We start from the raw sequence: 25086 nt of genomic DNA on the forward strand, positions 1-25086 counted from the left end.
GTGAATGTCTTAATTTGTCTTGGTCAAATCTCTCTCTGTGTTAAAAATAAAATAGCATGATGTGACATTGGGTAGCAAACACATGATTCAGAGACGAGATAATCGAAGAAGATTTATAGACCTGCTTAGGGGAATCGTGTCGAAGACGGGCAACTGCAATGCAACCCTTTCCGCTGAACTACGGTCGCCGGAGGAACGACTAGCCAACTACACAAAACTGCATCTCCCAGAATGCTACACGACGCATGATGTTACCAACAGCTGACAGACGGTAAACGCCGAATGTGAGAGAGCTTTTCAGGGAGGGAGAGGAGGAATCTCACGGCGGAACAAGCGGGCAGCACGAGCGAGACGTGCTGTCAAAGTAATCTGAATAGCAGGACCTGGACTTGGTTGAATGCTACATATTTTGTCAGCAGCCCATATACGTATTATTATTTTGTTCATATCTGGGCGAAGCTTGCAAGGAGAAAAATATTATTGATAGTGTATTGCTACTTTGCATATTTGGTGCTTATGTATATAATCGTATTTTCAGTTTAAAGCCACCTTCCTTAACCCGTGCCCAATGCCGAGGAATGGATAGTGTGTCTGGCAAAGGTGGTGAAAAGATGGTCGAAAGTGATGAACCGTCGGGGAGGGCTAGTGGCGGTGGCGCAGCGATGGCCGCACTACACCAATGCGAACTCATCCAGAACATGATCGAAATCTCCATCTCCAGTTTGCAAGGGCTCCGGACAAAATGCGCCGCATCCAACGATCTCACCCAGCAAGAGATACGCACTTTAGAGGTAATTATGAAGCAATAAGGGAAGAAATATGTCTAAAACAAAATGACAATGCGGTGTTGTGTATAGGTTCCTTTGCTCTTGGCTGTTTGTCGTTGATATCTAGGGGGTATCCTCGTAATTTCTTCTTTTAACGTCAATGCATGCAGTTATTTATTTCAAAGCTGCACATAGCTTACTAGCTACATGATATACAATCAGACTTGGAGATATAGATAGACACATGGTATTTGCAAAATGAACGAACCTGGTGTACAGTTATTGCTTACCCTGTGTTCGCAAAGCTTTGTGGGTTTTAGTGTTATTTTTGACCTCCCTGTGTAGGCGACAGAAGTGTTTTGAAAAACGCAATTCCCTTCATATGTCAGTTTTGCATATGACTTGCTGCTTGGGATTCCCCTGTGCATTTCTTGGTGAGAACATAAAATAGAAGCACGAGTGCCGCATACATTTTAGCATTATGTTTTATATTATGTTTGCGTGCATCTTCCTTCAGCGAGACGTGTTACACACTTGTCACGGGCATTCTTAAAAAAAACTAACTCCGAATAAATTGTCAGAACTGTCGAAAGGCAATCGTTTTCTTGTAATTAAAGGTCCATCTGTTGGAGTTTAGACGTGAAACATATTTTTTGCACCTGTAGCAGTAAGCACGTACGAAGATAGGGCCATGGGTTTACGTCAAAACGTTATTATACACGTTAATATGTTATAGTTATACTGTGATCTATACACGTTAATATGTTATAGTTATACTGTGATCTATCCGTTAAAACATGACTACAGTAATGAAACAATAGTATACATTTGTCATTTGTGAGACCATGTGATGAAATGGGTCGTCTGCAGCAGTACAGCTGAAGTGGTTAGATTTAAGATGCAGCAGACGGACGTAGCCGCGCACCTTCCTTTGCCAGTCTGCGTCGTCTTTAGAAGGGTCCGATGACTTATGCCGGTAAATTTAAGCGGGGTTTGATCACTTCTGCGTTGCTAAAGCAATGTTTGCGTGAAGTAGGCTACAGGAGTAGTGTAAACAAATCTTGTACGATGGTTTTAAATTCGTCAGTAGGAAAGGTTAGTCACCGGGCCAATTTTGTGAAGTCGGCGGAATTATTTAAAGTAGGACTTCAGTTTTTGTATGAGTCCACACGTTACGTGAACCCAAGGCCGCAATATCTTGGATATGTTGATTGTATCATGCATTTTCCTGCTTTATGACAGTGCTGGTTAGACGAGATGTTGACAATGGCCTAGGTTAGGGCAGTGCGAACAGTCTCGTCGCATTTCAGCTAACGTGCCAACCATCTCTTTGTCTGCGTTGCTTACAACATGTTTAATTTTAGATCAGGGCATTTTGAGAGTGCAGGCAACTTTAGGATTCCTTGGTTTGTTTTCAGTTGTTTCTGGTGTCATGCTTTTTTTGCACCTGTCCTCTTAATCCACAGTTGTCGGGTCAGATGTTGCACAGCATAAAGACTAGAGTTGTAGGAGTTACAGACTGTGAGGTCCTGGAGGAGTGTTATCATTCCATTTCTGACGCCAGAAATTCCTAAAGTTGTCAGTGACCCCTGCCATCCCCTTGCACGGAGGAGGAATTTCAACGTCAGAGTTTGAACGGGCGTGCCTGCGTTGCCTAGGAAACAAAAACCTGGGGTGTGTTTGCATTGCTGGAGCGCAGAAGCTGGGTCGCAGTGTGGCGGAGCTACTGAGGGACTGCACTTGGGACCAGTAACATGCAAATTCAGACCCTAGATGGGACACTCTCCTTGTACCCTTGAGCAAGGCACTGACCCTGCAGAAAATATGCCTAGCTGTGCAAATGTTGTATATGTGAAATGTATGTTATTAGAGTCTTATAGGGGATTAGGACATCTGTGTCCTGCTGTCGTGGTGTGATTGGGAATGTGTGTCTAAAACAGTGCCCCTGTTGTGGCTTTGCGGCCTAGACAGATCATATTGTCCCAGATACTGGAGACGGGGTCTGACCGAGGGACTCCTCATACTGCTATGTTTTCAAAACATACTTTGTTATTGAGACAAAACAGACAATGGGGTGAAATGTTATAGCCATCTTGATTGGCGTTTGGTCTGTTGTTTTTCTCTTTTTATAACATCATTAGTGCTAGCACGTGAGCCTAAGTCACAGGATTGAAATGGCCCTGAATAATTCAGTGTCATGTTTTTGCCTTTTTTGTATCAAAATGAATAAAAGCTGTCCTGACCTCTGCAGCCATACACCACTTGGCAAACCGTCCTCAAATACTCTTGTCAAGGGAGTGGTTTGGCTCAAATCTGCGAAACATAATGTTCTAGTACTGTATTAGTTTCAAATAAACTGTCATCCAGCATAACCTGGATTTAACCACTGTGATGCAGAGATTCGCACTGAAAGCCGTTCAGAATTAATCTCAAAATCCTAATTAATCCCTGTTACATCAGAGCAAAATTGGAAAATAGGCTTTATAGTTTAAAACCTGGGTTATTATGGGGGGGGGGGGGGGGGGGTGTGAAATGGTTTGTTGTTGGGTGGAGGAGTTGCATCAATAACTCTAAGAATCAGTAAAATACATGCTGTGAGACACATGCCATGCACCACCATGCAATTGGATGTGGTGCTTCCTGAAAGGGAAGGGAAAAGGGTACCAGAAGGAAGAGTTGGCTGTAAAGCCACCCGGTGGGGGGTGTCTGGAAGCGGAAGATGTCTGTGAGGGTGGCTTGAATCAGTGTGGCCTCAGTCAGCCCCCCCCGGGCCACCCCTCAGTAAATCTGTTGGTTTCACTTCATTTTCTCACAGGAAGTCTGTCCCCTACCTGCATTCCAGACCCCACCCCTCACTGTAGACACATGTGCTTTCACAGACAGGAAATGAAGGGGTAGGGCTTTGAAAGGAAGTCCTGTAGCAGAGTCCCTGTGCATTTTTACTGAATACAGGAATCATCTAACATGTCATTCTTAAAATTTGTTGTGGTGACTTGTCACATTTCCGGCCGACACCGCCATGAAACAGATAAGCTTGCGTATTTATCTTGTTTGTCATTTTATAATTTGGAAATTGAATCAATGTAATATGAATGCTTTCTGTTGCTTAACTAGCTCTAATTTCTGTTGATTTTATCACAGATTTCTTGTGTAGTCTTCTCCTGTTTTTATTGTCCTGTGTCTTGTGTACCAGTCTGTCTCTTTCTGCAACCTCTGATTAGTTTGAGTGACCTCAGATCCTGCATCAGTGATTCAAAAATAATTGTGTGTAATGAAATGAGAGAGTTCCTCTCTCTGGTCCTTTGCAACATGCTCTTTGTGAAGGGAGCCATACTGAATAGAGCTTGATTGATTGATTAATTGATTGGTAACACGTGTGCAGCCCAGCTGATATCCCCGAGGTCTGGCTCCATATTGAGAAGAATCAGGTTTGGTTAACAGCGAGGTGGAGACAGAGGCCTCTTTTGAACAATGTTTGTTTCGTTTTTTTTCTTTCATTTCGTCCAAGAATGGAATTGCAAGGACAGAAATGACGCTCATGTGTTTCTCCTGTAGAGGAGCGCATGGCTGTCATGTGTCTGTCGGCGCGGTCAATTGGCATGTCGAGAAAATGGCTTGGGCGTGTTTTAATTCCCCCTGATGGCTGATGGTGCTGGCGGTGCTGGCAGTGGGCCCAGGAGGCCGCCCTCACGTCCGCGCGCCGCGGCCCGCTCTGGAGGGGACCCTCTTCTCCCAGAGAGTTGCACTCGAGCACTGCTAGAGAGGGGCTCGAGCGCTCGTTAGCCTCTCACGCACGAGCGTTTTATTTGGCCACTTGACGTCTGCAGCAGCGGCTGGAGATAATTGCGCCCCCGGCTCTCCCGGTGAAGTGGTGCGCTCAAGCTTGGTGTCTCTAATCCCCATCGAGAGGGAGCACGGCTCTGCTCACTGCTGTGTGCAGAGCTCTCTCTCCGTAACTGTCCATCTCAGATTCAGCATGTTTTTGTCTAAGTGCACTGTGTGTGTGCGTGTGTGTGTGCGTGTGTGTGTGCGTGTGTGCGTGCGTGTGTGCGTGCGTGCGTGCGTGCGTGCGTGCGTGCGTGCGTGCGTGTGCGTGCACGTGTGTACAGGCATGTGCTTGTGTGTGTGTCTCTGGTCTCTGAGTGTCTTTTTGTATGTTTGTGAATGGATGTGTTGGTGTGTGCCTCATGACTCTGTGGTGCGTGTGTGTCTGTGTGTGTGGGTGGATGTGTATGTGTGTCTGTCAGAATTTTCTGTCAGTTCTCCGCTTTTAACCTGCTTTAAAATGTGTTAAATGTGCGCTTCTTTGTGTGCTTGGTTTTCTTCTGTTCATGTGTACTAACACTAGTACACCACAGTGCCTGTCACATACAACAAATCGCATCCTGGGTACCATGTACCCACCCTAAAACATCTGATCCAGGATCAGCATTCTCAGCCCTAATTCAGGTGGAAGTCACGACATGATGCATTTCATCGCATTCTGCTGGCATTTGTTACTGCGAGCACCTAGCATGTGGGCTGAAGTGAACGGGAAACCGGCCCTCCCGGCGCCCCCCATGCCCGCCCTGTTCTTGGGTGCATGTTCTGTGTTTGGGGGACGGGGGAGAAAATTCGTGATCACCAGACAAAAACTCCTCGTCATCGGAGCGTCTTCCCAGCACCATGGAAACAGTCTCTCATGCTGTTATTGTGGCTGCAGCTAAATTTAGACTTCATGCTTCCTACGCGTTTGCAGTGCTGGATGTCAAATAAAAAAAATCTAATGACGTGGAGAGAGAGAGAGAGAGAGGGAGAGGGAGAGAGGGAGAGGGAGAGAGAGGGGAGGCAGCCTACCGAGTGTTTCACAGATGAACAGCGCGTGCTTGCTCTTGGACATGGGCTCGACAGGGGACTTGTCTCCAGACTGAAACACAAGCAGATTCGGCTAACTGAAGCCCACTGCCTGACCTTTGACCTCTCTTTGTCTATCTCTGTCTTTTGTACTGATAAGAGCACCACGTGTTGGGCACGTGGGGCTAGTTGAATTGTACAGGAGTTGGGTTTCAGATCTCCCCAAGAGGGCCTCTCTGGGCGGTGTTTTGAGGTTATTGGAGATGAGTTGTGTCATGTCACCATAATCGTGAGCTTCTTATTGTGTGGTGGGAGGCGGTGGGGGGTGTTATGGGGACAAAAGACTGTGGCCTCTGGGCCCCAGGTGTTGTTTGGGCCAGGTGTCAGTTTGGAAGCGATGGCTCCTAGAGACCAGGTGGTGAGTGAGAGAGTGCGCTAACGGTCGGGCACTCTCTGTATGCTGTGGAAGCAGGCGGTATAGGTGTGCTGGGAAAGGGGGCAGGGAAGGGAAATGAAACAAAAACATCTGCACTGAGACATTGTGCCAAGATTGTAACCAAGGTCAATCGACTGCAGCCCAATCTCCAATCAGGGACAAGACTATGTGACTGGAGCTCAGAAACTACACCCCCTGGTTCCGTTGCAGTCAGAATGGGGTGGCTTTTGAAAATGATGCAGAACACAGACCAGTCAAAGATTCTAGCTGTTGCAAGGCAGAGCTTGGCCTCTGTGTTTTGAATTCAGGGCCCTGTTGGTGTTTAGATTCAGGACTGTGCGCTCACGCAGCTTCCCTGACTGCACACATTGCTCGCAACCTCCCCTTCTCTCCTCGTCTGTCCTTCTCCTGTCTTCTCTCCTCCTCCTCCTCCTCTCTCCTCCTCTGTGACCCCTCCCCTCCCGTCCTCCTCCGCCTGTCGTGTGTGATCTCCCGTCTCAACACCACGTTGTCTCAGCCATGCCGCCTCTTCCAGCTCCCTTTGGTGACACAGGAAGTTGTTGTGCGTTTTGCGTTGGCTGTGTTTGTCCAGCTTGTGAAGTATTCCACTGAAGCTTTTCATCAGATCTGGCTCAGATCTCCACCAAGCAGCAGGATTAGACCTTTCATTGGCAGCCAGTGGCAGATACACTGGCAGTGTACTCCTCCGGAGCATTTGTTTCATGCTGGGGGTTTCTGATCTGTGAAAAAGGTGTGTGCGTGTATGTGTGTTGTTGCATGCGTTCACACGTGTGTGTGCACCAGTGACAGGGCGATGGGCATGTAGCAGAAAGTAGACAGCATGATGCTGACACTATGGTGTGCAAATGTGCAGGATGTGCTCCTGTTAATCAGTGTTACCAAGGTTGCGATGTCCCAAACATTTTAATGTTTAGATACATTACAGGGCCTTCATAGACCTAATCTGTCTACATTATACACCCCCACACACATATACACTCTGACCCTGGATAAAGTGTGTGCATGTTGAAGTTTTGTCAAGGTTAATGACCACCAGGTTAATGAAGCTCTTCTGTTGATTAGTTATAAACAAATTATTCATACTAGAGCACTACTCAGGTGTGAAACAGACCTGAGCCAGAGAAAAGTTAGCCTGACCTGAATCAAAGCCAGACAAGCCTGTTTTTGCTGTGGTCAAGGCGACTTTGTTGCTTTGTTCTTCGTCAGCAAAATCCAAACTGCAGTGAGGAGAAACTGAGGCGTGAGTCCACAGGCTGGGTGCTGGTCATGGGAGTGATGGGCGATCTGACCTTGGTACACTGACCCTGTTACAGATTCCTCTGCAGTTCTGGTTGTAAATCTTCATTGCCCCTGCTGACCCCAGAGCAGACTCCCTTCTCCCCACGGCGAGGCGGTGAAGCTGAGAACATGTGGCGAGGCCCTGCGGCCATGCGTGTCTGACACACCAGCGAGCACACAGAGCGAGGTCTGAGCCGTGCACGATGTATAGCAGACACCTGCAGCCCCCCCCTGCATCCTGTCCAATCACTATGCCGCTCTGCTCTTACACTCTCTGTTGGTTGAAGCCAATAAACCTATCACTCAGCACCACGCATAGTCAATAGATTTATTGTAAGGTCGAAGCTGTAATGTCCTGTAGTTTCCTACAGCTCCACCTACAGGGGGTGTCTATAGAATCACTGGCAGGGTGGGCAGGGTGGGATCCTTGTTCAGGAACATCCCCCTCCTGAACCACAGTGGCTAAAAATGGAAATTACTTTCAGTAGTTCAGCTATTTTCTTCTAATTGCATTACATCCTTGTTAGTCCGGACACAGAAGCTGTGGTAACAGACACAAAAATAGAGGACGAAAACAGCGTGATTCTCATGATTTGGAATGTGCTCAGACTGCTCATGTTGCTGCACAGTACAGAGGGAAACTGGGAACCTGGGCTGGAGCAGTTCAGAAGAGTCATATAAATCTGCCATAGCACTGTAAAAGCTAACAGGCAAACCTGCTGCATCTGCAGCTGCTGGGCCCCACAGAGCTGCTGTCCCCTCTGCTTCGGCAGCAGGTCTCCCTCCTGAAGCCTGTGTCAGAGCTGTTGTCCCTGCTGCTTCAGCAGGTGTTGAACCCTTCTGAAGCCCATATCGGAGAGAAGTTCGGCTGCCTTTATTACTATGCATATGACTGCAGGAGTGGAAGAATCAGCGGAGTAGAGCAGCAAGCTGTCGTCTGTTAGGCACCACCTAACACCTACAGCCAAACAGGCTCCATCCACCAGCTACAAAATGGGCTTTGCTCACCACCTATGGCCAAACAGTAGTGTTTGTGTGTTTGTCATGGGGGAGAAAGATTTCTTTATTGTCGCACCCAATCAAGTCATTTTCAAGGTGCTCCATGCAGCCTATTGCAGGTAATAGTGGGGGAGAGGCCTGGCCAGTTGAGGCATGCCCTGTGCTTGCTACTCAGTGTGTGACTTGTTGCTAGGATATATCCATTGCTGTGTTGTGGGTGGGGTTTTCCTCTAGAGATGGTCTGTCAGGAACTGATCCTGGCATTTCAGACTGCTATGCCCAGTGGCCTGCTCACCACGAATGGTAAAGTGACCTTTACTTTGGTGGAGTGCCTTTGATCATGCTGTGATGGTCTCCCAGGGTTTACCACATGGGGTCACAAAGGAAGGAACCCCCTGCTGAGCATGTCTAATTCTTCATGTCTCCAAATGCCCCCAGCCACAGCTGAGCACCATGTCGTCTTCTGGACTCTGATGCTGTTTATTCTGGGATGCTTGAGAGGGTGTTTGTCACACAACGGCATTTTTCCCATGACCACGTTAGGGCGAGCTGCATGTGCTTCCACTGCTCAGTGTGCACCCAAAGCCTTGGCTCTCTGAGAATTACAGGAGGCAGTTGGCATGCCATCGGGATGCAGCAGGAGTTAATCATTAGTTGTTTTGCCATTAGCTGCCAAGTGCATGTAGCTTTAGCTGGTCGCTGCAGTCAGTGCTAGACTTTGCTGTGTACACCTCTCTCACCAGTATTTGCTTTGTGTCACTCAAAGAGGCTCACCTCTCAGCCAACAAAGTGGGTGCTCAGTGACTCAAGAGGTCTGAGCAGATCACCATCATTGTGCACTGTTAGACTAAGTGAGGAGTACACAGCATTCCATTAGGATTACATAAGAGAGGACCACAGCAAGTGCCAGCAGGAAGGTAGGAAGTGGGGGATGATTTGCTGTTGTTTCAGGCATCTGATTTGCTGTAGTGGGTCATGAATTAGGGGAACAGATGGAGTGGATGAAGGACTGTAGGGAGGGAGGTGGGGCCAGTTACCTATTACCTGCCGTATATGATAGGAATGCTGTGGGTGAAAATTGCTCATTTGGTTTATTTCGTCTTTCCTGCTGAAAATGTTTTGGTGTTGAAATGTGTGTTCTGTATGTTAATGGCTCTGTAGTATACTACACACCTGTGCTAGAAAATAAACCAAGGCAGCAAGAGGAATTTGTAGAACATGGTACTGTCTTGTGGGGCCTTCCTGTCTTCAGGAGAACACATGCATGTTTGGGAGTTGCAGAGGTTAATATGTTCTGTAGTTTAGGAGGTTGGCATGGTTTTGGATGCTGGGGAGGTTAGCATGTTTTTTGAAGCAGATTGTTGCGTCAAGTTAAGGACAAACCACCTTGCTGACATGCTGATGGTGATTCTGAGTCACTGGGGAAGAGCAGCCTCACCTTGGGAGGGTTCTGACAGCACAGTGTTAGCAGATGGAGGTGGGTCTCCATAAGTCAACCATGAATATGGAACACTGGGCTGGCACCTGCATAGAACAGCTTGGTGGGTTGAGTAAGGATGTACAAAAGGGAAGACTGAGCTCTTAACGTTGCCATTGCCTTATGTCCTAGCAGAGAGGAACGTGGGCACAGTCTTTATGAAGGGGGAAGATTCTAGCAATATGTTTTGTCGCTTGTGGCCTGGGTGAACTTAACACAGCATTGGAAGTGGAGCTGAGAATTTGATTTCTGTGATGTCAAAAAAGAAATCCCTTATCATGAATGACTCACCAGCATTTCCTCTTTACTGATAGGGTGATGCACAGCTTGTTCTTCATGTGTAACGCGTGTGTAATGAATGTCTGAGAGGCAGACAGAGAGGGGTGCTTATCCTATGGAGTGTCCCATTGCCTGGTGCATTAGCTGTTGGTTTGCGTCAGATGATCTCTTCTAAGACTGATTGTGGTTTTTTAAAGGAGGTGCTAATTTTTCACTTCACTGGAGGAAATCAAACAAACAGGTTTTGGATGAGGGTGGGGTGGTGATTAGCAGATTAGCAGTGTGTATTGCTGATGTGAACAGACTAGTCTCTCCTCCCATTTAAACACTATAATGCTGTAATGAAATTTCGCCTCCAGTCTCTTGAGGTGGTTCTACTTGCTCCCCCTCCTTTGCCTGCCGTGTGAAGCCTGATTCACATTTCTGTCAGTAAGCAGGGCCTGCTATAATGCCTTGCTCAGGGATGGAGACGAAGGATGAATCTGGGTCTTGCGCTCTGCTGTTGATCACGACACCTTCCTTCATAGGGTCATTTGGTCATTCAAGTGTCCCAGTGTCTCAGAGAGTTGGTGGGGAAGCTTGGCCACCAGTGAGATGGTGGATTTCCTCTCCCTGCAGGCGATGATGAGGCAGAGAGATTGCTGCCATAGTCCTCATACCCCAGTGTCTCACAGGAAAGGTAATATTAGCCTTGTGGTGATGTGGTTGGTTTTTAGGGTGAGCTCCAAAGCAGCATTTTTATGTGTCCTTCACTCTTGGACTCTTTGTGCTTGCTCAGTAATGTCACGCCACATCACGCTGCCTGATTGGCTCTCAGAGAGTGAAGAACCTGAGGGATAAAGAGGTCTTGCTGTCCACCCACCTCCACACTTTAAAACTTTTCCAACCATTGAAAATATGAGAAGGTGATTTTCAGTTCCTTTTAAATGCCCTTAAATATGAATACAGGTGTCAGGAGATGCCAAAAATGGATCAGCCACAAGGTAAAGAAGCCCTAATTGTGGTTCACTGTGATAATGATGTGGAATTAAGAGTCACTTCCTGTCTCTTTGACTCCACCCCCTTTGTCTCCCATGGCTCCTCCCCTGAGTGTCTGCCGGGCTGGGTGCCACTGGAGAAATGTGGCCAGTGAGTGAAAGATGCTGATGCCTGGACAGTGTGGAAGTAACTGCTCCTGTCGGCTGTTTCAGGTTGCCATCATTGCTGGTTGCTGAACCAGACAGCTTAACACTAGATTCCATATCTCAGCAGCAGAACGTAGTGGCCATGAACCATGTCCAGCAGGAGAGCCAAGATGAACAATGAAAGTCCCATGGCTCAGCTCACTGCACCTGGACCACAGAAGGAATATGTATAGTAGAGTACCTCCTTTGGGTTATGTCCCACTAGCTGATGCTGCTGTGATTTTTTTTGCCACCAGTGCAGGCTCTCCTGTTTTTACAGATGTGAGGTGGTTTACCTTTATAAGGTCTGGCTGCATTTCCTGGAGCAGTAGAAAAGCATAGATCTGGTGTTTCAAGAAAGGCTGTCATTCTGACTCTACAGGCTAACAATGGGTGTTCCAGAGCAGCAGGGAAAACACAGAATCCTGGCCCCCTTAATGCAGGCCACCATTCTGGCTCTACAGGCTACCAATGGGTGTCCCAGAGCAGCAGGGAAAACACAGAACCCTGGCCCCATGGTACAGGCCGCCATTCCGGCTCTGCAGGCTACCAGTGAGTGTCGCAGAACAGCAGGGGAAACACAGAACCCTGACCCCAGTGAGGCAACCCACAATTCTGCCTGGACGGGCTGGAGTTAGGCTCAGTTTGAGTAGTGAATCGAAAGCGGAGGCCTGTGTCTGTAGCCCGCGATGCTCCGCCGCTGTGAGCAGACCCACAGAGCGATTGTGCGTGTCAGGAAATCCCCGTGCGGTTTCACAAAGGCTCTGAAGAATGCTTTTCATTTCTTTTTAACCAATCCTGTCTCTCATTCTGTGACCTTTTAATTTACTGTCATCTTCACCTCTGTCACCAGTTTCTCTCATTGCTGGATTCGCACAAAAGCACATCTCTTCTTTTTTTCTTTTTCCTCTCTGGACCTAAAAATACCAGCTTTTCTTGTGCAAAAAAGGGGTAGACACACACGTCTTGGGCTCGCAGGAATAGTTTCCACATTAATGATACCATTCCAGTAGCAGGCCCTGCTGTTATAAATAGGACTGGGGGTTGAGAGTCCTCACTGGAGGACTGATGGAAAATATCTCTGTTCAGAGGACATACTTTTCTTTTTTTCCTGCCTCAGCATGATCCAAAACCGCTTCAACGTACAGCTTGTGCAGCACATGCCCTCTGTCCACAACATGAAAGTTGTTCTCACTTACGTTATGGCATAATTCATTTAAGAGTTAACTTTTTTTTGCATGTCTCCATTGGTACCAGACTCATCATTGCAGAACTGCTTTGTTGTCTTTTGCATAATGCGATTTGCTGATTGCTCTTTGAAGGCCTTCCTGGGGTTTTTTTCCGTGCCAATCTTCAGCATTTTTTAACCCACCATTGCGTTACTCAGCTGACCTGAGATCAGTCTTTTGATAGGTGGTCTCTCCTACTCTGTTTTTGAGTCAGTTGTGGTGTCGGTGTATGACTGTTCACAGTTCAGTTTTTAACGTTCACTCTGTGGTGCGCACCAGCCTTGTGGTGTAAATTCCTGTTTCGTCTATCTGAGCTTGCTCTTTATCTGGAAACAGAAATTGCCTTGAAAGCCGTGCTCCGTTTTTCTCACTGCAGAATGATGAAGGGGATGGCTTTGTTATGTCATACATTTTCAGTGTCAGCTTGTATAATTGACATTTTGAGTAATATGAGAGTGTTTAAATGATGGTAAAAAGGCCGAACTAATATGGTATTTCTCCAGGCACTATGGCATGGTAGGGTCTCTTACTGGTCCTCTGTACCAGTCATTATTAAAGAGCTTTCCCAGCCAGCCAGACTACTGGTTATACTACTGATAGAGCACTGGTTAGTCTACAGCCAGTCACAGATTACCCATCAGGCTATGGGGACTAAAGGCTGTCTTGACAGTTGGAGACAGTTGGTGATACTAGTGGGAAGTCCTGACTGTGTGGCAGCTGCTTGTGGCTTGGTAGTGATGAACACAAATCCCCTGGGAAAGGTTAGGGCAGGCATTTAGAAGCCTCGAAGAGTAGGAAGTTTTGGTCAGAGCTTATGACTTGGGGGTGGGGGAGGAGGGGTCTTTGGCTCCCGGATTCTAAATGGAGAGGGAACAGATCAGTTCACTCATAGTGTGAACTCCGAAACAGAATGAAATTGACTCTCCCATCCTGAAGTGGTGGATGTCAACCCCACTTCTAATGACATGAACGCCCTGGACTGAAATCTGCTGTGCTTTGCTGCAAGATCATCTTCTAGGAATTTCTGACTTTAACAACAGGCAAGATGTTGGTTTTAGATCAGTCTTTCAGAAACTTGAATTGTTAACAGGGCTTCACTAGGACCAGAGTGGTTTCTCTGTCTCTCTCTGCCGTAATGCGACCTGTCTCTGCCATACTTCCCCCTCTCTGTGATAATTCCCTCTGTCTCTGTGATGATGCCCCCTGTCTCTGCGATGATGCCACCTGGCTGCAATAATACCCCTTCTCTCTGCAATAATACCCCTTCTCTCTGCAATAATGCCCCCTCTCTCTGTGATAATGCCCTAATTTGAGTCTGGCTTTCTTAGGATCTTAGGAATGAATGAAATTAGGGGATCATTCTCTCTTCATTCTTGCAGAGTTTTGCTTTTGTCTTGGGGTTGAACTGAAATGGTCCCTGTTTCTTGTTGCAACTCTTGTGGAGAGGGCTGTGGAAGACTATGTCCAACTCACAGTGGTGAGAGGAAAGGTGCCATCTGTCTGTCATCACTCTGTCGGCCTGTTGTTTTAATGTGCCACCCCCCACTTTCCCCCCATCAGCAAGGGCTCCCCCTACAGCAGAAGAGGACGAGTAGGCCTCTTTTCAGCCCCATTCTCAGGGCTGCTGGTTGCCTCGGTGCTCAGGATACTGTGTGTGTGAGTGTGTGAGTGTGTGAGTGTGTGAGTGTGTGAGAGTGAGTGTGAGTGTGTGAGAGTGAGTGTGAGTGTGTGAGTGTGAGTGTGTGAGTGTGAGTGTGTGAGTGTGAGTGTGTGAGTGTGAGTGTGAGTGTGAGTGTGAGTGTGAGTGTGAGAGTGAGTGTGAGAGTGTGTGTGAGAGTGTGTGTGAGTGTGTGTGTGAGTGTGTGTGTGTGAGTGTGTGTGTGTGAGTGTGTGTCTGTGAGTGTGTGCCTGAGCGAGCACACTGAGAAAGGCCTGTTCTTGTCCCTTTGTTGGCTGGCACTTCAACCAAGCAGGTACGCGCACTCATACCTGCCTCACAGGTGAAAGGCCAGGGACGCCTCCTCAATAGCTGCCGCCAGGAGTAAAAGAGACAAGTAAGAGAAGGAGAAGGAGAGGGAGAGAGAGAAGCGAGCACAGTGCTATACAGAGCACAGCGTGGCCTCGTACCTGCTTTCACTCTGAGCATTGCCGTGTGTGGCATCAGCCTGAGGCACGCTGGGAGGAAGGCACAGACCGCTCGGATGTCCCAGCAGTCACGGGGGTTTGAGTGGGGTCTCTGCTCATTAAAATTATGAGGAGCAAATATAAACTAGAATGGGAGTGGCGACTGCTGGTTGCTGGGCAGCGGTATGCCTGCAAAGCCTGCTGCCCTGGGTGTTCTGAAAGGTCTGCGTCTGTGGATGAAAATTGAGTGTGTATCTGTGTGTGTAGGTTTTGCTCTCTGATTGTCTGTCTGTCTGTCTGTGTTAAAGTCAGACAGTCTGTTTCTCTCTGACTGTTGCTGTCTACTCATGGATCTGTGTGTGTGTCTGTCTTTCTGTCTGTGTGTATATGTGTGTCAGTGGCCTTTCTCCCTCAGAGCTGAGTTTGTTGTTGATGTAATCCCAGAGCATTAGACTCCTCCCTCTGGGACCCAGGTGTACATGCACTTTAGTTCCAGCCCAGTCCCTGTACGTAATTAGCTCAATTAGTTAGTTGATGCACATTTCCACCTGCGCATTTCCCAGCATGCACTGTACCAGGGTGTATTCTGTAATCAGTCAGGACATAATTCATTCTTCAATGATATACAGTTTGTCAAAATGTAACAGACATCAAACTGAATAAATGATTGGTCAGATTTGGTCATTAAGAGCAGACGGGAGTATATTGGGTCTCAGTGTAGTTCTTGTTTGGTTCTTTTTTTTTTGTTGCAGTGTCTTGATTTAAGGTTCAATCAGCCAACAGATGGGAAGCTAGTTGTACAAAGTTAAATCTGATCTCTAATTGGATGTGCCCGTGTAGCATTTGAGTATAATCAGCGTGGCCACGTAGTAGTTGGCTCCTTTATTTCAGTAGTGTGTGACTCAATTTAATTCGAGTCGTTCTTTCTCATGCTTTGCGCAGGGAGAGCCCAGAGAGGCGGGGCCAGGGTGGTGCTGTCCCTGCACCCGTTGCTCCGCGTCCTCTAGGCCAGTGATGTCACAGTGCCTTGTCATCGGCAGCCGCAATGTTCCGATGACACTCAGTTGCCATGGCAGCGGAACAGACGCCCCCATGAGAAGGCTAACTCACTGTTCTCCTTATAATAACCACTATTTATAGACAATCCTGTTTGCTAGAGGGGAAAGCAAAAAAAGGCTTGGATCCTGACTCGGTGCTGAGGCGGGCAGGAAAGATTCCATTCTTTATTTATATATTTCCGTGGTGCCTTCGCAGCACTTTATTGCTATTCTTATCGCAGTTTTACGTGGGTCCTAGCTGAAAGCTGCGAGGGAGATGACCTGGCCATGTTTGTGTTTATGGAGAAACCTGAAACGAGAACAGTCTGTCTTATCAACAGTCTGCACTGCTGTATTTGTTTAAACAGGTCTCATGGCAAAGAAGGACTAATTTGTCTTGTCAAACTCACGGGCATATGCATACAAGCACACAGACGCACATTAACACAGATATGCACACATATGTACACACACCACACACACATGCGCACAGGCACAAGCACACACACACACACACACACAGACAAACACACACTCACACAAATACACACAGATATACAAACACTGTCACCATGTGCAGCTGCCTGAATGTGTAAGGCAGATGCAGTTCCAGGTCTGGTCCTGCTGTTTGTCCTTGCCCTGATATTGTGCCTGGTTTTGTTAATTCAGCGTCAGACAGGCCAAATGTTTGCTTATGCAACACAGTGACATATGGAAATATGCACACTCACCCACACACACACACACACACACACACACACACAGACTCTGAGCCTCTCAGGATAAACCAGCTGCCCCAGATGAGCTGAAATAATGATTAAGAATTGAATCGGAGGGAACCAGAGCCAAAACCAGAACCACACAGACACCATCTCTGTCCTCCATTGTCCAGCTCTTACTCTTACTCAGCATTAAGAAGTAGTATGATAAAGTGCAGTACAAAACCTTGCAGTAGTTCTAATGACATTAGGTATACAGGTTAATGATATTTGAGGCTATAGTACATCATTAGAACTGTAATGATATTTCTAAGTTATTGGATTCAGGTCTTATTTTAATTTTTTTTTTGGAATTTGTGTAACTTTTTAGTGTTTTTGTGTTTCTAGTCCATGTGTGTTTTTGTGTATATGCGTGTGTGTGTGTGTGTGTGTGTGTGTGTGTGTGTATTTTATATTGGTATATTTTAGCAAAAATCAACCATACATAGACTCTCTCTCACACACACGCGCACACACACACACACACACAGTATGTGTATGCTCCCTGACCTGTTGGTTTTGCTCGGGGCCTTGCTCTGATCCGTGTTTTCTGGTGAGGCATGAATAAACAATAGGCTTTGAGTTGGCTGATGCTGATCTCAGCGCAGAGCCAGTTGAACAGGTGCAGCTTGGAGAGGAGAGCTAGCATCTCCCAGCGCCTGCGGCGTCCTAAGAAACAGTTTTACATTTGAGTCACAGATTTCTCAAGAAACCGTGCCAGCCCTGTGAATCAAAACCCGTCTGGTCGCCTGTTGTACGCTGCAGATATGAATCTTCCCCTCTCTGCTTGTGTTTTTCCTGGGGTGTTGCGTTTCGTGACCGGAGGAGTGGTTTTGCAGTTGGCCATGCAATTTGTGACTGACAGTGGAGTGCTGTGTAGTGTGCCGGTGATTTGCTAGTGAGAAAGTGTGACATAAGAGCAGTTTAAGGAACATGTGAGGCCCCCCACTTTGGCTTGCTGTCTGCCAGCTCCCGCCACTCCTCAGACTACAGTTACACGGCGGGGGGTCCCTGTTTGGGGGATTTGCATATCTCAATAGACGTCACACAGAGATTTCTGTGGTACATTTCCTGATGTAGTACGCATGGCATCAGTCATCTGGCTCCAGGTGCGGTCACACCTGACTCATACAAGGTGTTTGCGGAAAGGGGGTTGGGTGGGTGACGGGGGGGGCGCGTTCCGGCAGCAGCGTTCTGCGGGCGCTGTGTCAGGCCAGCTGTGTGTAAGTGATGCAAGGCTGCGCCAGCTTGGCTCTGACAGCCGGACCGGTCCGGACTCGCCAGATAAATCCAGCTAATCCTGTTGTGGTGCGCGGTGGCTGCTCCGCTCTGTGCTGCTTTTGCAGAGCGCAGTGTACCGCGAGTCCTGAGGTGTTGGCTCTGTGCTCGGGCTGTCGTCATGGTAGTGATTATTCCTTCAGGAGGACTAGCAGCATTTTTTGTGTGTTTTTGTTTCTTTTTTCTTTTCTCTGCACACCTCATCCTGCCTCGAAGTCTTGAATGCTGGCAGTTGAAACCAAATCCTGTTCCTCTCCGCTAACTCCCTTCCCCTCCGCTGTGTCCTCTGTCGCCACCTGCAGGTGAAGCTGGTGAAGTACATCTGTAAGCAGCTGCAGTGCAAACGGAGGGTGCCAGAGAGAGAAAGGCTCCAAGCCCTGGATGCCTACCCCCGCCTCTGTGACTGGCTGCGGACCGTCAACATGCGACCTGAGCTTATAGAGGTACTGCGTGCATGTGTGCGTGTGTGTGCACGCGCATGTGTGTGTGTGTACATGCACATTTGTGAGTGTCAATATGTACACTTGTGTGCAGAAAGGTTCCATCGCAGGAAACTGTTTTTAAATACTGTCCTGAACTCAGTAGCCAAATGTGAAAGGTAGACAGGGTGTGCAGACAGGAACACCTTCTCCACCCCCTCCTTCCATGGAAGCCCTGTGTTTGGTAATGGAAAGTTCAGGTGCTCTGCTGGCTATGCATATTGAGCCTTAGACTGTGCCTGTACAAGAACATTCCTAACAAGTCAGCCAATCAGAACACCTGCAGGATAAGATATAAGTGTGAAAACGAGGAGCTGTCTGTCATTCACTGTTGTCTTACTTTGTGTAAATGTGGACTTGATTGAATTGGGTCTGTGATCCAAGCAGTTTAGAACTAACAGGAAATGAACAAGTAGACTGTCAATGTGAGTCTGGTATCTCACGTCTGCCAAAACAGAATCTCCTGGAGTGGGCTTCCTGTGTGGGAAGTCTCTCTGTCTTAAATGATCTCTGTCAGATGTAATCGGCAGTGTTGCAGTTGGCAAGGAGTTTTGGTGCATCCAGCAATCCACAGGATATTCATGCAAAGAGGCAATTCCCTCTGCAGGAAGTGACCTCATGGAAAGCTGGCTGTTTGTTGTGGTTAAAGAAATGCTGAAGCCTTGGAGTCATGGCAGGCAAACCAGGGCCCAGCCCTGATGCGTGATTCAGATGTGAGGCAGAGAACGTGTGCGGCGCTGTGTCATGAAGTGTGTGTGTGTGTGTGTGTGTGTGTGTGTGTGTGTGTGTGCGCGTGTGTGCGTGCGTGTGTGCGTGTGTGCGTAATCTGTGTTGTTTGTGTTTGTTACTGTCTCCTTGTGGCTGTAAAAAAGCCTTTGTGTGTAGGTATCACAGTATGTGATTATGTCATTTGATATCTCGGGGTGATTATACTGTGAAGACCAAGCCCCATTTAAATGACAGCTTACTGGGAAAGAAGCTGAGCTGTTTATTGGATAGCATATTTCAGAGCAATTACGATGGTTTCTTTCCTGGAACTGCAAACATAGCTTGTGTGGGCTTCTATGTACAGAAATGGTTCCATAAACAGTCCGCACCATATCCCACTTTGTGTGTCTCCTGGAGGCCATCCTTATTCACTGCACTTTCCTCCCTCAAATGGGTGGAGAGAGGGAATGGGAGTGGGACACAGAGGTATGTGTAAGAGGAAGAGAGAGTGAATGAGCCAGGGAAAGAGAGAGAGAGAGACCCTGAGGGGGAGAGAGAGAACGAGTGAGGCTGGGAGAGAGAGACCCTGAGGAAGAAAGAGAACAAATAAGACTGGGAAGGAGAGAGAGATGGGGTCTGGGTAAAAAGCATTAATGCCAAGTCATCAGACAAACTCCCTCTAGTGGACGGATGGTGGAGATCTACTGGGCCCAAAAAAAAGACGCAGTCATTTGTAGTTATCATCAAAGATTAATAAAGCAGACCACTGAAGCTATTTGAAAGTATTTTCTGTCCACAGAACCAAAAGGCACAGATGGATGGGTGCATTTCACATTGGCACTAAATGTTGTTTCTTCACACAGGCCCCTTTTCCACCAACGCAAACTAGGTGCTTGTTCTGGGCTGGTGCTAGTGCCAGTTCGGAGTTGGTTCAACTTGCAAACCTTCTAAGAACCGGTTTGCTTTTCCACGGGCTAGAGAGCCACCATAGAGCCATGTCATTACGTCACTGTATACGTCTCCACTTTCCCGCTAACGCCAAGCTGGTAGCTGGTGAGCTGGAAACAGGGGAAGCCCAAATACATTTACATTTACAATTATTCATTTAGGAGACACTTTTATCCAAAGCGACATACAAAAGTGCATATAGTGGGCAAACAACAGGTACAAGGGCAAGATGTGTACAGGTTATACAATGCAGATAGTGCTGAAGCTGAGCACAAGGTCAGTGTAGTGAGACAGAACTAATCTCATCTAAGGTTACATAAGGTTGCATATCTGATCTAAGGTTACATAAGGTTACATATACCAAATACAGTCACTGGGACAATAAAGTGCTGCTGTACTACCTAGGCCAAAAACGTGCTACAAATACAAAGAGATAGTGCTACAAGTCCAGGTAGAGTCTGAAGAGGTGTGTCTTCAGCCCACGTCTGAAGGGTTGGAGAGAAGGAGTTGTTCTCAGGGGGTGGGGAGTTCATTCCACCACTGGGGGGCGATGATGGAAAAACGATGTTGAGAGGAACGTGGGCCTTTCATTCTGTTGGTGGGAGGAGCGAGGTGTCCGGATGTAGCAGAGCGGGTGCATAGGATAGGATGAGGTCTTGGAGGTAGGTCGGGTGGTCTTTCTTGCAGCAGAAAAGGTGAGGGTCAAGGTTTTGAAGTGGATCCTGGCTGCGACCAGGAGCCAGAGGAGGGATCTCAAATACTACCTTTAAATCTATCATTACTTTCAACCTGTTCTCCTTTATCCTCCTTGATTATCAATAAAACAAATAACTCACAGAATCATCGACACCAATCGTGTAAATAGAGTAAATGATCATGCTCGTGAAATACCGCAGATTGTCTGTAGTTTGTGTGCTTTCGAAAGCTACAACGTGCAATTAATTAACAAGGATGGCATTTATCCATTTAAATTACGTTAAATGCTCATGACACATCACAGCTTTTGTGAGGTCTGTGTTCTAAACGTTATTGTTTATTGCACTCAACCAAACCTAAAAGTTTATTCTCAGTAATTTAAATTGATTTAACTAAATTTATCTCAGTTCCGTAATTTTAATTTTGTAACACAAGAAAGCTATAATGTGACATATTTAAGAGAAAGCCTTGGGATTACGTGCCACTTAATTATTCAAATTGTTTAATTAACAAGGATAGCAATCTCATGCTGTAGCTTTGGCAATAGCACACAAATTTCAGACAATCTGCGGTGCTTCGTGAGCATAGTGTTTCGCTAGCTTGCAGCCGCCACTGCAAGCTAGCAGGAACAAACAACAACAACAAAAACAAGAGAACAGTGCTTTAAAAAACGAAATTGTCCACTTCACTTTATACAATGTTAGCCTTTTGTAAAGCCAAATGTTAAGTGACATTGGTAGGTGAGTCGATGTTAGAAAGTAGCAAGATAACGTTAGCTACTGTTACCAAGGTTACGGTAGCTGGCTAAGTAGCTGTTGGTCAGCTGACATTACCCAAGCAAGAACAGCTACATATTTCTCACATCAATGATACGAACGTCAAATGTAACATTGATGTGAGAAATGCGTAGCTATGCTTGCTTGAGTAATGTTAGCTGATCAACAGCTAGCTAGCTAGCCAGCTAGCTAACTAGCCATTGATGTGAGAAATTAGTAGCTCGCTAAACAGCTAAGAAATACATAGCTGGCTGGCAACAAGGCAAAACATTTGAAAAATAAAACTCTGGTTTTTCTTCTTTTTCTTTTTAGGCAGACTAGACGCTGCATTAGCTGTTTTTTTTTAAATGGCTGTCACAAAGTTTTAGTTGGTCTTGTTGGTCATTATAATTCCGCCCCCAGCCCCTGACATAAGCGCTTCTTGGTTCTAGACCAGCAAAGTGTTGGTGCCGCTCTCGAACCAGTTTTCATGGCCGAGAGCAGGTTCTTTGGCTGTCGAAATGCAAAGAACTGGTTCGAGATTAGACACTGGCTCCAAACCGGCCCTCGAGCTGCCTTGGTGGAAAAGGGGCATCAGATTACAAATGCATGGCACTGAGTTGCTCTTGAGTAGCTCAGTGGCTGGGGTGTTCGCTTTGAGTGCAACTTGACCTCTACAGCCCGGATTCCATCACAGCCGTATCATCAGCTGATGATGCCTGGGATTCCGTGGTAGCTAAACAAAACTGTTATGGGAGATAGGAGTGGGTATGTCATCCACCATATCTCCACTCTCAGCCTGCAGGTTGCTCACCACTATCCACCAATCAGTGCTTACTTCACTGTGGGGTGCTGGGTAACCTGAAGAGTGGAAAATACTCTGGGTGGTCTGCTGTCTCTAAGAGGAGACTGAATGGGCTCACATATCACCAGGCTGCCTCAGATTGGTGCGCAAACATCTATTCTCATCACTCTAGCAACACTACAGCCATCTTGAACCACCTATTGTTAACCATCTATAAATAACAGCAGAGCTATTTGGATGACATCACCACATAATATTTCGGGGAGCATCTGGAAGCGTCCGTCTCAACAGACTGACCGACACGGATAAGAAGCTCTCAATGATCCGACCCTCCAGTAACCGCAGGGAATGTCCTGGAGGAAAGCCAGACTTTTCTGGAAGTTGTTAGTGGTGAACAGACTGTGCTCTATCAGCCGGATCAGTCTGGCTGTGGGTGGGGACAGAGAATGCAGCGGCTTTACTGAAACCGGCTTCCCGTTCCACTGTCGATCGCATCCAATCTCACAAACCTCCAAGCCACAGTTTGTTTTCCAAGAGAGTGGACTTAAATGATCTTGTTTTCTTTACCATTCTTTGTTTTCTTTTTCATTCTTTAATATTATTATAATAATAGTATATTATACCAGGAATAATAATTCACTCAAAATTCTCTCAAACAGGGTATTTGTGTTCTGTATAACAGAACAATGTGGTGTAATGGACCATAGTTGATCTGTGATCCATATGGCACCCCCCCCCCCCCCCCCCCCCCACGGTTCGGCATGCATGTGAATTCCTTAAATCTCGATGTAGAGTTGCAGTGAAAAGATACAAGCACCATTTTAATAACCAGCAACCTTACTTAGCAGAAGCATTGCGAAGACAAAGGCTGCGTCTGAAATCGCTGACTCGTTTACTCACTCACTATTCACAGTCATACAATAAATTAATAATTTTTTAGATATAGTTTTATGTTTGCAAGTTTATTTGAACATTTGTATGAACATCTTTGTGTCTAACTGTGCCAGCTAGCTAGCTAAGTGACTAGCTAGTTGCAACTGACATTAATCTGCTAGCTAGATAATACCGCTCCCTATCTATCACGAGCTAACTTAATGAAAGAACTAGCACCCAACTTCATCTATTCAAATTAGTTAAAACTAATGTTAGCTAGCTAGCTGGCAGTTCTATGAACTATACAGTAAATAGGGAGCGATTTTGGACACAGCTGAAGAACAGCAGAACAAGCACTTGTATTGCAGTTTAATTTAACAACTGAGTATTGAATATGTTATTTTAAGATTTTATTTAAGCATTGGATATCTTGATTTAAGTGTTCTTTAAGTTCTTCAAGTAATAAATGGAAAGCAAAGTTATATTTGTCTCCCTTTTTTTTTTTTTTGCTGATCTGAAAAATGATCCGATCCGTGACTCACAAACCGTGATACGATCCGAACCGTGAGTTTTGTGATCCGTTGCACCCCTAGTAAGAACTGGGATATAGTTTTCCTAAATTAAAGAAAAGACACAAACATATATGTCTCGCCACCTTGACCAATCAGATTTCTGCAGGAAACGCAGCTGATCTGGGTGCATGTGTTCTCTCTGACAGTTCTGTTACTATATAGGGAGTTTACCTGACATCCCTCAGACTTTGACAGGCACAAAGCTCACATGTGCTCCTTCTGGGTTTGCAGTCACCCTCATTGCTCCTGAAAGGATACAGCCTTTTTCTCCCTTTTGGGAAATAGGTTTCGGAAATGCCTGCCTTCTCAGGCCGTGGTGGAGAAGCATGGTGACAGGAAGATGATGCAGTCCTTGCTGTAAGCACACAATGAGAGCGAGGGAAGGGGGGGGAGTCAAAGGGAGGGAGGAGGGAGGAGGGAGGGATCAAGCTGGCGAGAGAGAGGCCTCACAGCGTGACTCCTGCCGGGAAGCGACATCGCTGGAATGCTGTCTCGTGAGGAGAGCGAGCTGCCGAGCTCCCGAGCTGGAAACCACCCCACGGTACGTGCGGCACGAGGAGCAGGAGGGTCCGTTCGGAGGGAAGAGGTTCGACTCCCGGCACAGCGGCCCGTCCTCTCCTGCTCGCCACCTTGCTTTTGGGGTTTCCTGTTTTGAGGTCTCGCAGGGGAGTGGGTTTCGCTTCCTCCCCCAGCATGTGGAGGCGTCTCTTGGGTTTGTCTTAGCTCCTTAAAGCCCTGTTTGTACACATATCGAGGGCTTTTGTGGGTGCTCGCTCTCTCTCTCTCTCTCTCTCCTTCTCTCCCTCTTTCTCTCTCTCTCTCATTCTTTCCCCTTTTTTGTCTCAGTCTTAGTATGCCTATCAGACTGGAGTCATTCATTTTGGACTAACAGGGCTGTCTAATCAGAGCCACTTGCATGCTGTTTTGTTGTGTTTGAATAGGGGAAGGATATATCTGTGTGTGTGCTGTGATTGTTGGTGTTGGTGGATATGTGGGAATGTAGTTTTGTTTTTTTAATGTAAGGTGGTTGTAGGACAATTGTATGTGACTGTTGTGGTTCTTGTTGCTATGAGATTTTTACTGTGAGTTAAGCTGGGATTTTAAACTGGTAAAAAGTTAAAATATATAAATAAAATTCTTTTATAGTGGGACACATAGCCATTGTGCATTGTGTGTGTATGTGTGTGTATAATATACATGTATTTGTATGTGTGTGTGGGTGTGTGTGAGTGTGTGTGAATGCTGGGTTCACCACATTCTCCTGCTTGTAGCGTTTGGTGGAAATGTCTCCATGAGGACTGACCAGTCCAATCCAGTCTATGCCTTGGGCTCTCTGATTGGCTGATTATTTTTTTTGTGGGTGTCAGTGATGGGGTCCACTGTGGGATGTGTGGTTGTTTAGGTGACACTCCCCCTTTCTTGCTTTCTCTCTCTCTTTTACTTTTTACTGTGGTGATGTCAGCACAAGAGCACATGCCCAGACTTAGACCTACTGATATCACTGTCCTGACTTGCCCCCCCCCTCTCTCTCTCACATGCACACGCGCACACACGCACACACATACACACAT

The 25086-nt window shown here is 46.8% G+C and overlaps 1 protein-coding gene across 1 annotated transcript in view; it reads left to right on the top strand.

Moving 5' to 3' along the window:
* Window positions 1-391: 391 nt before the first annotated feature.
* LOC118783225 (kinase suppressor of Ras 1-like) overlaps window positions 392-25086 on the top strand; it is a 38367-nt gene continuing 13672 nt past the window's right edge. The window contains exons 1-2 of the mRNA XM_036536984.1: window positions 392-791; window positions 17982-18122. Of these exons, the coding sequence (XP_036392877.1) occupies window positions 579-791; window positions 17982-18122 (354 nt within the window). The 5' untranslated portion in view covers window positions 392-578. The remainder of the gene's footprint in view (window positions 792-17981; window positions 18123-25086) is intronic.

Source organism: Megalops cyprinoides, chromosome 9 (assembly GCF_013368585.1).
Source record: "Megalops cyprinoides isolate fMegCyp1 chromosome 9, fMegCyp1.pri, whole genome shotgun sequence".
Lineage (NCBI taxonomy): Eukaryota > Metazoa > Chordata > Actinopteri > Elopiformes > Megalopidae > Megalops > Megalops cyprinoides.